This window comes from Myiozetetes cayanensis, unplaced genomic scaffold (genome assembly GCF_022539395.1).
Source record: "Myiozetetes cayanensis isolate MyiCay16 unplaced genomic scaffold, myiCay2020 scf41, whole genome shotgun sequence".
Classification (NCBI taxonomy): Eukaryota; Metazoa; Chordata; class Aves; order Passeriformes; family Tyrannidae; genus Myiozetetes; species Myiozetetes cayanensis.
In genome coordinates, this window is record NW_026087643.1 from 628447 (window position 1) to 642321 (window position 13875).

Below are 13875 nucleotides of genomic sequence, written 5' to 3' on the forward strand. Positions count from 1 at the left end.
TGGCGGAGGGGAAGCGGCGCCGCGGAGGGGCCGGAGCGGGACCGGGACCGGGACCGGGAGCGGGATCGGACCGGGAACAGGAACAGGGATCGGGAACGGGATCCGGGACGGGCAGCGGGAAAGGGAACGGGCAGCGGGAGCCGCCCCCGCCCGCAGCTCCAGGTACCGCCGCAAAGGGGGGTTGGGAGGTGAGGCCTGAGGGGGATCCGGCCTGAGGGGGAAGGTCTGAGGGGAGCGAGTTCTGAGGGGGTCCCAGGGCTGGAATGGGATCCCAGCTCTGAGGGGAACCCCTGGGTCCAGGAACCCTCCCGGACCCCCCTCACTCGTGGGGGTCCCCTCGCCCCTCCCCCAGGTCAGGGGTCCCCCCTCTCTGGGACTGGGGGGGGGGCTCTCGGTCCCTTCGCCGTGCTGGGATTTTGGGGAGGGCTCCTGGACACTCCCGCTCTGAGATTTTGGGATTTTGGGGGGTCTCGTCACCCCCTCCTAGGTTGTTTTTTTTTTTTTGGTGGGGGGTCACAGCTATTCCAACATCTTGGGGTTTGGAATTGGTGGGAATTGGACCCCCCCCAAATCCTTCACCTTCATTTCTGCCTCGTTTTTGGAGCCCCAAAATTCCCAGGGGAGTTTTCCTGCTCCTCCCGTTTTTGAGGAGTGAGCTCTGCGGGAACCCCTGGGAATCCAATCGGGATTTGGGGCTGGATCCTCCCCGGGGGGGGAAGGGAATCCGATCACACCTCGCTGTCCCGGGAAATTCAAAGCTTGGGAAGAGGGAATCCCGGGAATCCCCGGCTTTTGGTGGGAGCGGAGAACGTGGGATGTGTGGGAAAGGCTCCAAAGAGCCTGGAATGACTTTGTGCCTCCCCAGGGATGGCTGGGAAGGTCCCAGAAAACTGGGAATGATCCCCAGGGATCGGGAGCATCCCTGGATCTGCCCCCACCCCCCTTGTTTGTGTCGCTGGGGCCTCCAGGGGTCGGCAGATGGTCGGGAGTTGTTAATTCCCGGCATCCGGAGGGAATTTTAATCCCTGCCCGGAGCCTCGGGGAGGGACGAGGCAGCTGCTCCGGGATGGGGGGGGGTGGGATTTTGGGATTGGGATTTTGGGATGGGGAGGGGGCTCCCGGCTCCTCTCCCTGGGATCCCCCCGGGAAGGGAATTCCAGCACGGAGCTCCTTCCCGAGCTTCCCTGGGGCTGCTTCCAGGGAATTTGGAGACATCCCTTTTTTTTTTTTTTTGGAGGAAAAAAGGGGGGGAAAAAAAAATCCACCCAAACAAATCCCGATTTATTTTCCAAGTGGCTTTTTCCTGCTCCCTGCTTGGGAGTTTTGGGGGGTTGTTCTGGGCTCTGATCCCGCTGGATCCTTGTCCAGTGATTCCAAACTCCTGGAAGGGAAGGAAGAGCTGCAGAAATTCCCCCAAAAACGATGGGGGGGATTTCCAGGATTTCCAGGCTTTTCCCTCCCCACCAGTGGGGTCTGGGAGAGCTTGGGAAGGATTTTCTGGGAGAAAAGCTGTGCCAGGTGCTCCAAAAGCTTGGAATTTCTTCTCTCTCCTCCTCAATATCCCTGAGGATTTTCTGGGAGGTGTCCCTGGGGAGGAAGGGTTGGATAACCCCGGGAATTTTTGGGGGGGTTGGGATTGGATAACCCAGTTCAATCCAGTTGTTGTCCTGGGTGCCAGAGGGCTTTGGGGAGCAGGGATCACTTCCAGAGCAGGGATCTTGGATGCAGAGAGGCCCTTGGGGCAAGGGAATCACATCCCAAAGATCTCCAGGGAACAGCTGGAAGGGCTGGAATTCCGCTCAGCCCAACCCGGCCCGGTCATTCCCGCTTTTCCAGAGCCCGGCCCTGCAGGTTCCCTGGCTGTATTCCCGGCATTCCCAAGGCTCCCTGGGCTCAGGGACACAGGGCCAGGCTTTGTCCAAGGTTTCCTGGGAAGCTGATCCCGTCACGTGGCGTTGGGAGCGCCGCGGCCTCGGCCCCGGGCAGGGAGGAGGGGGGGGAGTTTAAACCCGGCTTAAAATCCCCCCCAGGATCGGGAAAAGAGCCGGGAAAACCCTCCCTGGACTCGGGAAAAGCGGCTTTTTAAAAACAGCCGGGTTTTTTTTTGGGGGGGGATAGTCCCGGCCTCGGGAATCGCTCGGGGGGCTCTTCCAGAGGGGGAATTTCAAAGCTCGGCCTCTCCCGGGGCTCAAACGAGCACTTCGGGGGAGCTCCGGGGGGAGTTTGGACCCTTCCAATTCCCCAGGGAAAACGCAGCCCCCAGGGGGGGTTTTGTTTTTTCCGGGTTCTCCAAGGGCAGGATCCTCGGGATGTGGGGTGGGAATGGTGGGAATGGAGCTTTGGGGAGGGGACAGAGGGGTTGTCCCTGAGCCCCGTGGGGAGGGAGGAGCAGCTGGAGCTGCTCCTGGAATGTCCTGGGGGGGGGGGGAGCGAAAGGAGGAGTCTGGGAGAGGGAAGGGAAGGGAAAAGGGAAGGGAAACAACTTTTCCTGGGAGAAGGGAAAGAGCCACGTGCTGTGTTTGGGGTCGCTGTCCCAAACCCAGGCACTGAGCAGGTGGATGAATCCGGGCTTTTAACGGCACTGCAGCTTTTCCTGGTGGGGAAAAGAGCCCGGAAAGGAGCAGTTTGGGTTCGATATTTGGTGTCACCTCCGCCCTGAGGCAATTCCCGACCTCGGGAAGCGCCAGGGCTGTCGGGATTGGGGGCGCAGAGGGCAGCAGGGATTTTGTGGGAGCTCCAATCCCTGACACCCCCATTCCCATCTCTCCATCTCTCCCCCTCCCCTCCAGCCTCTCCCCCCTCCCCACCATGGGGGACATGAAGACCCCGGACTTCGACGACCTGCTGGCCGCCTTCGACATCCCCGACATCGACACCAACGAGGCCATCCACTCGGGCCACGAGGAGCCCGAGCCCCCCCTCAAGCAGGGCCCGGGGGACACGGCGGGGACGGCAGGGGGGCCCCCCGAGCACGTCCTGCCCCACCCCGACATCTCGGCCGTCAGCGTCATCGTCAAGAACACCGTGTGCCCCGAGCAGCTGGAGCCGCTGGACGGCCGCGGGAAGGAGGGGCACGGCGTGGGAGGGGGGCACGGCGTGGGAGGGGCACGGCGTGGGAGGGCACGGCGTGGGGGGCACGGCGTGGGAGGGGGGCACAGTGTGGGGGGTCATGGTGTGGGGGGCACACACGGAGTGGGGGGCACACACGGAGTGGGGGCCCGGCTGCTCCAGAACGGCTTCGGCGCCGCCGACGCCCCCCGGTCCCCCCCCGGCGGGGCCAGGGCGGCCGACGGGGCCAACGGGGAGTGCTGGGGGAAGGAGAAAGGCCCCAAGGCCCTGGATCTCTTCTCCCACTTCGGCCCCGAGCCCGGCGAGGAGCCCGCCCTGCTGGACAGAGCCCCCCAGCCCCGCGAGGGCAGGGCCAAGGAGAAGGGGCTGGCGGTGCCCTCGCTGGCCCCGTCGCCCGGGCCGGGCCTGGACTGCAAAGGGGAGGGCCCCGAGAAGCTGCCCCCGAATTTCCCGCAGCCCTTCGAGCCGGGCCAGGCGGGCACCGCCATCAAGAAGGAGGACTCGGACCCCGAGGAGGTTGGGGGGCGTGAGCGCAGCCCCGAGGGCCTGGGGGACGGCCCCCTGGAGCACCTGCAGTCGGTGACGGTTCGTTACCCCCCGGAGGACCCGGCCCTGCCGCCCTGGCCCGGCCCCGAGCCCGCCCTGCCGGGGGCAGAGGTGAAACACTCGCCCCCCAGCCCTCAGGAGCCCTTCTACAAACCCCCCTCGCCCGGGGGGCTGCCCCCCAGCACCCCCAGGGACGGCCTCTCCCTCAAGGAGGAGCGGGAAGGGCTGGAGAAAGGCGTGGGGAGCCCCCAGAGCGTGTCCAGCGCCGAGGACGAGGAGGAGGACGAGGAAGAGGAGGAGGACGAGGAGGAGCAGGGAGGGGGCAACAACAACAACGACTCCCCTTCCTCCAGCTCCTCGCGGCCGCTCAAGGTGAGGATCAAAACCATCAAGACCTCGTGCGGCAGCATCACCAGGACGGTCACCAGGGTGTCCTCGGACTCGGAGCCGGGCTGTGCCAGAGGCGCCGCCGAGCAGAGCTGCCAGGAGCCGGCCCTGGAGGGCTCGGCGCCCGCCCTGAAGGAGGATGGGACCCCGGAGGGCTCCCCCACGGCCAGGCCGGAGCTGTGCAGCCCCTCCAAGGCGGCGGAGGGGCCCAGGCTGGTGAGCGTGCAGCTGGGTGCCAAGCTGCCGGGCGCGGTGCTGCCCGTGTCCGCCATCCAGAGCGCCAGCAGCGCCATGCTCATCGCCGCCAGCGTGGCCCAGCAGAAGGCCGTGGTGCTGCCCGCCAAGCCCGGCAAGGCCGTGGCCAAGAACATCATCAACCTGGTGCCGCAGAGCCTGCCCCGCGCCGACGGCAGGGCCGGTGCCGCCGGCGCGCCGCCGCCCCCAAGGTGAACGGCGCCGCCGTGGTGATGGTGCAGCCGCAGAAGCCGCCGCCGCCCGCCCTGGCCGGCACCGTCATCTCCCGCAGCCAGTCCAGCCTGGTGGAGGCCTTCAACAAGATCCTCAACAGCAAGAACCTCCTGCCCACCTACAAGCCCAACCTGAACCCGCCCGCCGACGCCAGCCTGGCGCTGCCGCCCTTCGGCTACCGCTGCCTGGAGTGCGGCGACGCCTTCGCGCTGGAGAAGAGCCTGGCCCGGCACTACGACCGGCGCAGCATGAGGATCGAGGTCACCTGCAACCACTGCACCAAGCGCCTGGTGTTCTTCAACAAGTGCAGCCTGCTGCTGCACGCCCGCGAGCACAAGGACAAGGGGCTGGTCATGCAGTGCTCGCACCTCGTCATGCGCCCCATCGCCCTGGACCAGATGGTGGGCCAGCCCGACATCACCCCCCTGGTGCCCGTGGCCTCCTTCCCGCCGGGCAGGGTGGCCCAGGACGGCCCCGGCGCGGCCAACGGGGCGCAGGAGCCGCCCGTGCTGCCCCTGGGGGGCGGGGGGGCCCCCGAGCAGGGCAGCTACAGCTGCTTCAGGTGCCTGGAGTGCAAGGAGCAGTGCAAGGACAAGGCCGGGCTGGCGGCGCATTTCCAGCAGCCCGGCAGCGCCGGCGGCGCCGGCAGCACGGTGAGGGACGGGGGGAGGTGGGGGGAGATGGGGGAAGGTGGTGGGAGATGATTGGAGGTGGTGGGAGATGGTTGGAGGTGGTGGGAGATGGTGGGAGATGGTTGGAGGTGGTGGGAGATGGTTGGAGGTAATGAGATATGGTGGGAGATGATTGGAGGTGGTGGGAGATGGTTGGAGGTGGTTGGAGATGGTTGGAGGTGGTGGGAGATGGTTGGAGATGGTTGGAGATGGTTGGAGCAGCCTGGGCTGCTGGGAGGTGTCCCTGCCCCGGCTCTGGATGATGTCCCTGAGGTCCCTTCCCACCCCAAACATTCCCTGGCTCTCCAGGGGGAGGTCCAAGCAGCTCCTGCCCCCAAACACCAAATCTCTCCCCCAAAAAAACTCCTGCAGGGGGGGAGAACACCTGGGAGAGGGGAGGGGGCAAGGGGGTGGTGTCTGTGCCCGTGTGGGAGCAGGTGATCCAGGAGATGATCCAGGAGATCCAGGAGATGATCCAGGAGATCCAGGAGCCAGGGCTGTGCAGGGAGGGCAGAGCAGCTCCAAGGTCATTCCCTCCTGGAGCAGAGGGAGGCCGAGCCAGGGCCTGGGCTGGGAATGGTTCTTTCCCCCTTTCCTCCCAGAGCCAGCTCTGAGATTCAGGGCAGGAATTAGCCAGGAAAAGCCCGGGATTAACCTTGAACCAGCTCCCAGAGGAGTCCCATCCTCCCTGCCTGTGGCACATCCTCCCTTTCCCTTCATCCCAGCCCCCCTTTCCCACCAGGAATTCGCTGTTTCCTGGTAACTCTGTTTACTTGGGAGCTGCTGCTGTTCCAGTCCAGCCCCGCTGGGGTGAAGGTCACCAGCAATTCCCTGTCTTTGTCTGGGCTCTCCAAGGATTTTCCTCTTTCCTGGGAGGGTTTCTCAGCCCCTCTCCAAGCCCCAGAGAGTTTGGGACACAGAGAAAAGGGGGAAATCCACGCTGGGAGCAGGGAAAGGGCACAGGGAGCTGGGAAAAATCATCCTCCTTTGGGGGGGGGGGGAGTTTTCCTCTGGCAGGAAAAATCCCTGCCCAGACCTGCTCCCTGTGGGTGTGGTGGGAGATTTCCAGCTCCTGGAATCCAGATATCCAAATGTTTTGAGCCTGGCAGTCCAACAGGAAGGGGCTGGCAGGGCCTTCTGGGAAGTTTTTTCCCCAGCAGAGGCTTTTCCCTAAACCTGGAGAACCTTTTATTCCTGAAAAAAAGGGGAAAAAGAAAACAAACCAGGGATCCAGAGTCTTTCCTGGCACAGGGAGGGATTCCCTGCCAGCTTTTCCCTGGATATCCCAGGGTGGAACTGGAATTAATCTATCCCAAATCCCTCCCCTCAGCTGCTCCAGGGCTGATCCTCAGCACACATGGATTTGGGATCCATCCAGGCTGGAAATCCTGGAAAAGGGCTGGGAGACACCCTCAGGAATATACCCTGGTTTAGGATCCTGGATCCTCCTGGGCTGGAAATCCTGGAAAAGGGCTGAGAGACACCCTCAGGGATCCCCCCCTGCTTTAGGATCCCGGATCCTCCTCCACAATCCCGGGACACCCCAGGCGTTCCCGCTTGGCTGACCGGGGGCTCCTTTGAGCTCCCGGCGGTCTCAGCCCTCGGAAGATCCCTCCATTCCGGGTGGGAATGACCCCCTGGGGTTCCCCCGTTGCAGGTGTGCTCCACGTGCCCCATGATCATGTCCAACCGCTGCAGCTTCAGCGCTCACCAGCGCATGCACCGGAGCCGCCCCCCTCACGTGTGCCCGGAATGCGGCGGGAATTTCCTGCTGGCCAACTTCGAGGCCCACCTGAAGGAGTCCTGTCTGCACTTCTCCCGCAGGGTGGGATACAGGTACGGCCCCCAAATCCCGGGATTTCACCGGGGGGAGGCCCCGAATCCTGGGATTTCACCGGGGGAGGCCCCGAATCCCGGGAATTCCAACCGGGGGGAGGCCCCGAATCCCGTTCTGGGCTCCTTCTCCTCCCCTCCCGAGGGGGGAGTGTGGTCCTCCTGCCCCTTTCTCTGCTCTCATCCCATTAATCCCATGGGAATTTCCCTCCTCCTGGCATTTCCTGGGCTGCCTCAGTCCCAGCTGGAAGCATCCAAGCCCTGCTGGAGGCCGGGATCGGATCCAGGCTGGAGTTCGGGCCTGGCTGTGCTTTGGGTCCTGGGGCCTGGTGGGATTTTTCCCAGATCCCAGAACCAGTTTGGGTCCTGGGATTTTCCCAGATCCCAAGACCAGTTTGTGTCCTGGGATCTGGGGGGATTTTCCCAGATCCCAAGACCAGTTTGGATCCCTGTGTCTGTGGGATTTTCCCAGATCCCAGCCCTGTTTGTGTCCCGGGATTTTCCCAGCTCCCAACCCTATTTGTGTCCCGGTGCCTGCCATGGCCGGGGCTCATCCCAAACCCCCCGTTTGGGTCTCCTCATGCTCCGTGTCCTCCTCCCATCCCGAATCCTCCCCATATCCCAACACCCTTCTCCCCCAGGTGCCCCAGCTGTGCCGTGGTGTTTGGGGGGGTGAACTCCATCAAGTCCCACATCCAGACGTCCCACTGCGAGGTTTTCCACAAGTGTCCCATCTGCCCCATGGCCTTCAAGTCAGCTCCGAGCGCCCACGCCCACGTGTACACCCAGCACCCCGGCTTCAGCAACCAGCAGGCCAAGTGAGTGCTCCTGGGGGGGCTCATCCCCAGGGATCCTCTGGGACAGGCTGGAATTGGGAAGGAAATTTCCTCTGTGGGAAATGGGGGCTTGTCCGGGGCAAGGGGTGGGGCTGAAATCCCTGGGAAGGGTCCTGGGGATGTGTGGGTGTGGCACTTGGGGATGGGGATCAGGGAGTGGGGAGGGAAGGGTTGGGCTCGGTGAGCTCGGAGGGGTTTTCCAACCTGAACAACTCTGTGTTTGTGGGGAATGGGAGTCCAACCTGAACAATCCCAGGACTGTAAGGACTGGGAATCCAACCTGAACAATCCCAGGATTGTAAGGACTGGGAATCCAACCTGAACAATCCCAGGATTTTAGGAATTGGAATTGGGAGTCCAACCTGAACAATCCCAGGATTGTAAGGACTGGGAATCCAACCTGAACAATCCCAGGACTTTAAGGACTGGGCAGTCCAACCTGAACAATCCCAGGATTGCAGGAATTGGAACTGGGAGTCCAACCTGAACAATTCCATGTTTGTGGGGAGCTGGGCAGTCCAACCTGAACAATCCCAGGATTTCAAGGACTGGGCAGTCCAACCTGAACAATCCCAGGATTGCAAGGACTGGGAATCCAACCTGAACAATCCCATGACTTCAAGGACTGGGCAGTCCCACCCGAACAACCCCCCCGTGACTCCCAAGGACCGGGATCCTCCTCCCTGGGCGGGGACCTCGGGAAGAGCCCAACTCCCACCTTCCTCTGAGGGGGATTCCCAGGTTGTTTTTCCCAGGATTCCTGTCCCACTGGGGTGTTCTGTGTTCCCCCCCAGGATGATCTACAAGTGTGCCATGTGCGACACGGTGTTCACGCACAAACCGCTGCTCTCGGCCCACTTCGACCAGCACCTGCTGCCCCAGCGCGTCAGCGTCTTCAAGTGCCCCGAGTGCCCCCTGCTCTTCGCCCAGAAACGCACCATGCTCGAGCACCTCAAGGTCAGGACCCCCCTGGGAATGAAGAAAAAAAAAAACCCGGGAAAACCGGGATGTGTCACCACCCCCAGGGCTGGGAGCGCTCGGATGGGTTTTAGGGAGGGGTTCCCGCCCGGCACGGGTGGTGCCAGCTGGGCCGTGGGAAGCACCCCCTGCCCTGTGGATTGGGAGGAGCTGATCCTTTAAATTCCCACTGTGGATGGGCAGCATTCCCTTCTCAGCTCCCTCAGGAAAACCCCCCTTGCTGGAGCAACCCCCCCAACCCCCCCCTTCCCCTCCCCAGAACACCCACCAGCCCCAGAAGGCCAAGGAGGATGTGGCCAGGAAGGTGCTGCTGACCCCGAAGCAGGAGCCCCTGGAGACCCCCGTGTCCAAGCTGTCCGAGGAATCCTCGTCCTCCACGGAGGAGGACGAGCCCCCCAGCTCCCCCGAGCTGCGCAAGGCCAAGAGGAGCCGCTTCCAGAGGAAAAGCGGCACCAAATCCAAGGGCAGCGGCTGGACCTGCGGGGTCTGCCACTCCTGGTTCCCGGAGCGGGACGAGTACGTGTCCCACATGAAGAAGGACCACGGGAAGGTGAGCTGGGAATGCCTGGGAATGCGGGCAGGGAATGTTGGGGGGTGTCCACAGCCCCTTGGGGAGGAGACCACTTGGGTGGGATCCCCTTGGATGGGGATTCCACCTATCCTGGGATTCCCTTGGATGGGGATTTCCACCTGTCCTGGGATCCCCTTGGATGGGATTCCACCTGTCCTGGGATTGCCTTGGATGGGATTCCACCTGTCCTGGGATTGCCTTGGATGGGATTCCACCTGTCCTGGGATCCCCTTGGATGGGGATTCCACCTGTCCTGGGATTCCACCTGTCCTGGGATTGCCTTGGATGGCATTCCACCTGTCCTGGGATTCCCTTGGATGGGGATTCCACCTGTCCTGGGATTCCACCTGTCCTGGGATTCCACCTGTCCTGGGATTGCCTTGGATGGGATTCCACCTGTCCTGGGATTCCCTTGGGTGGGATTTCACCCAGGAACCTCCTCTTCCAGGAGAAGCTCCCGCAGGGCTGTTTTAGGATCAGGGAATGTCCCGGCACAGAGCAGGGATGGGGATCCTTCCCCCCCAGGGTCGAGGTTTGAGGGGCGGGGTCATCACGAGGTGCTCCCTTATCCCGGATGGGCAGGGATTGGGGAATCTGAGTCCTCCCCCATCCCCTGGAGTGGGATCCCGGCCCCCTGCCCTGGTCCCCACCTGAGGGACCCCGTGGTGTCCCCGCAGTCGGTGAAGAAGTTCCCGTGTCACCTCTGCGAACGCTCCTTCTGCTCCGCCCCGAGCCTGCGCAGGCACGTCCGGGTCAACCACGAGGGCATCAAACGGGTCTATCCCTGCAGGTACCCCCACAGCTCCTTCCTGGGGCTGGAAAACTGGGATGGGGAAGCTGGGGGGAGGTTGGATCTGGGGAGGGGGAAAAGAGTGGGGGAGAGGAAGCTGCAGGACGGGCACGGAGCGCGTGGGAAAGGACTCCGGGGTTTCGGTCCTGAGCAGGTTTGGGGCTGGATTTGGGGGTCAGGATGGCAGAGCAGCATTCCCAGGGAATCCAGCTGGGCTTTGTGGGGGGAGGGGGGGATGTGCTGGAGCTTCCCGAGGTCCTGCCCAACCCCAGGTACTGCACGGAGGGCAAACGGACCTTCAGCAGCCGCCTCATCCTGGAGAAGCACATCCAGGTCCGGCACGGGATCAAGGTCACGGACCAGATGAAGAGCCAGGAGGTCGTGATCGCCCGGATTGGGAGCGGCCCCTCCCAGGTAGGGGGGGCTCAGGGGGGCCCCGGGAGGGTTTGGGGCCGTGTCCTGCTTCGCTCCTGACTCCATGTCCTGCAGGAGAGCGGGAATGTCCCATCCCGCTTCGTGGGAGATGCCCCAGGGCGGGAGGACACCAAGGGGGTGGGAACTGGAACCCTTTGGAAGGGATTCCCGGGTGGATCCCTAGGTGGGATTCCCCAGCTCTTGGTGCCCCCCCAGCCCTCGATCCAAGGGGATCCCGGTGTCGGCTCCTCCCGATCCCGGTTCTCCCCAGAGCCTCTCGGACCCTCCCGCAGGTGTCGGGCCGGAAGAGGAAGCTCTCCTCGGACGATTCGTGCAGCGAGGAGCCCGACAGCACCACCCCCTCCAAGACCCCCAAGGGCGACCGCAAAGCCCCCCTGAGGTGCCGGAAATGCGGCTACTTGGCCAGCAGCCCGTCCGACTTCCAGGAGCACATCCCGCAGCACCGGACTGACGAGAGCTCCCACCAGTGCCGCGAGTGCGGGCTCTGCTTCACCTCCCAGGTGTCCCTCAACCGCCACCGCTTCATCACCCACAAGAAGAAGAAGGGCGCGGGGGACCTGGAGGACCCCGGGCCCCGCAGCCCCCGGGAAGGGGGGTCCCAGGGCGCGGCCGACGGGAAATTGGTGTGCAAGGTGTGCGGGAGGGGCTTCGACAGCCAACTCAACCTCAAGACCCACTTCAGGACCCACGGCATGGCCTTCATCAGGGCCAGGCAGAACAACAGCCCCGAGAACTGAGGGAGCCTTCCCGGCCTCTGGAATTCCCTCTGGAATTCCCCTCCCACCACCACCACCACCACCTTCCGGGACCCACGGGCGTGGAACAGCCCCAGGAATTCCCACGGGATCCAGGTGGGAACGGTGTAAATAACAGCAGGGGGCTTGGGCTGCCCCTCCCTCCATCCCGCTGGGATGAAGGAGCTGGGAAGAGGAGAACCGGGATGGGCCGAGCTGTCCTGACTCTGTGCCTGAATCTGCTCCACCCCAAAGTTTTGGGGGATTTGGGAGAGGAGGAGCCACGTCCGGATTCGCCGAGGGGCTGCTCCCTGTCCCTGCTCCGGGAGGGACCTTCCTTCCCGCCCTGCCCATTCCCTGCACTGGGCAGGACCCGGGACCACCAGGGGAGGCTTTTCCACATCATCACATCAAAATCCACCTTTTTTGGGTTGGTTTTTGGGGTTTTTTTTTTTTTTGCGGTTTTCTTTCCCTTTTGGATGTGTTTTTGTTGTTTTTTTTTTTATTTGTTGTGTTGGGAGCTGCGGGAAGGAGGCGATTCCAGACTCCTGGGACGGGGCTGGGCTCCATCAGCCCCTCCGAGAGGTCCCTCGTCCGTCACTTGGGATCAGCCATCGCTCCGGGACGCTCGGCATTCCCTGGGGAGGAGGAAACTTCCCTTTGGCAAAGGAATAACAACCCCCCCCCAAAAAAAACCGCCTCTGGGAGAAAGGGGGGGGTTCTCCCCACATTCCAACCGGGATTGTGCTGCTCTCCAGGGGAAGGAAAGGAGGGAATTCTGCTCCCAAATCCCGCTCTGGACTGAAACCAGAGGGGCTCCTTCCCTCATTTCCTGGCTGCTCCTCTTCCTCGGGATGTTTTGGGACCAGGGGGGACCCTCCCCATCAGCAGGTTCATCCCCCCCTCCCAAAAAAGAAAAATAACCAAAAAAAAAACCAGCCAGAAAAGACTCTTTGGACTCGTCCCTTGTCCCGTTATCCCGGGAATTCCCGCTGTGAATAAATAACCTCTAACCCGCCCTGTAAACTTGTATCATACACTAAAGGTGACAAAACCAACCAACTGCTGTTGTGATTTTGGAGGGGTTTGTGTTTTGTTTTTTTTCCCCTTATTTTGGGTTTGTTTGTTTGGTTTTTTTTTTTGGAAAGCTGGTTTGGGGGTTGATTTCTTGGTATTTTTATTTTATATTTTTATTTTTCCCCCCTCTTTGGTTTTCTCCCTTTTTTGTTGTTGTTTTTCTGGGCAGGGGGTGAATTTATTTCCCCCTTCACTGCAGGTGGATTCCAGATGGGGAGAGAAGGGGAGGGGGGATTTCCAATCAAAGGAGAGGAATCAAAGCTCAACCAGTGACCCCCCCCGGGGGGGGTGGGGGGGGGCCTTGACCCTGTAAATGCTGTTTAATAATAGAGAGAAAAAAATAAACAAAAAGCTAAAGTTTCTACGAGTTTTAGAGGAAGGAAACATTAAAAAAAAAAAAAAAAGGCTTTGTAACCTTGGTTTTCAAGCACTTCAGTGCCTTTAGCTGGATTTCTGTTGGGGGAGGGGTGGGAATTGGGGGATTTTGGGGGCTGGGGTGGGAATTTTGTGCTCCATGAAAGCTCCGGGCACTGCGAGAGGCTCTCAGGAATCCTTTATTCTTGTAGTAATAATGCAATTAATTAAACTTCTAGTGGTTTAACCCCTGCTTTGTGCCCTGTCTTTGCTTTCCCCGGGCCCTGCTGTGGCCTGGGGAGGGTGGGAGGGGGGGGGGTTTGTCCTGTGTGTCCCCCCCCTCATCCCCTTCCATCTCATCCCATGGATTTTGGTCCCCCATCCCAAAAAGCTTTTTTTGGTCCTGCCCCAAAAAAATGGGGAAAAAGGGGCTGAGTGTCCCCTCCTTCCTCTTTGTGAGCCCCCCCACCCCAATTTGATTGAAACCCCCCCCCTTTTCCTCCTCAGGTGGGTCCTGCCAGCGGTTTAAAATAGAATTTTTGGTTTTTTTAATGCTAAATAATCATCAACGTGACAAATAATTAGTGCTAAACAAAGACACCGGGGACACTGAGGGGACACTGAGGGGGTGGGGGGACACTGAGGGGGTGGGGGACACACTGGACGCTGTCAGAGCGTCCCCATCTGACCAGCAGGACGGGCTGAGCATGGGGGGACACTGGGGGACACTGGGGGACATTGGGGGACACTGGGGTGCAGGGGGTCACTGCTCTTAAAGCCAAGAGAGGGGTCAGACACACAAAGGGGGGATGGGAAATCCTCACCCCCCCCCTCCCAGAGGGAATTTTGGGGCTGTTTTCCCTTCCCAGGAGGGTCTGGAAGGCTCCGGGTCCTTCCCTGGGTCACACCCCCCCCAAATTCTGGGGCTCCCCAGGAGGAGACACCCCCGGGATCCCCCCCCAACATCCCCGGGAATGGGGGGGGAAGGAGCATCCCAGTCCCAAATTCCTGGAACAGGGAATCCAGGAGGAGGAGGCAGCGGCTCCAGGACACCCCCTTGGAATCTCCAGGACCCTCCAGGACCCCCCCTGGCTGTACCTGATCCCCCCCCTTTTCCCATCCCAAA

At 61.8% G+C, this 13875-nt stretch overlaps 1 protein-coding gene across 1 annotated transcript; it reads left to right on the top strand.

Annotated features, from left to right (window-relative positions):
- Window positions 1–13: 13 nt before the first annotated feature.
- On the top strand, window positions 14–11657 carry ZNF687 (zinc finger protein 687). The gene is given in 12 exon segments (XM_050330504.1): window positions 14–162; window positions 2790–3078; window position 3159; window positions 3212–4426; window positions 4429–5123; window positions 6799–6977; window positions 7616–7792; window positions 8605–8767; window positions 9048–9338; window positions 10037–10149; window positions 10422–10563; window positions 10857–11657. Coding segments are annotated over 11 exon segments (3711 nt in total). The 5' UTR covers window positions 14–162; window positions 2790–2808; the 3' UTR covers window positions 11322–11657.
- The last annotated feature ends 2218 nt before the right edge of the window (window positions 11658–13875 follow it).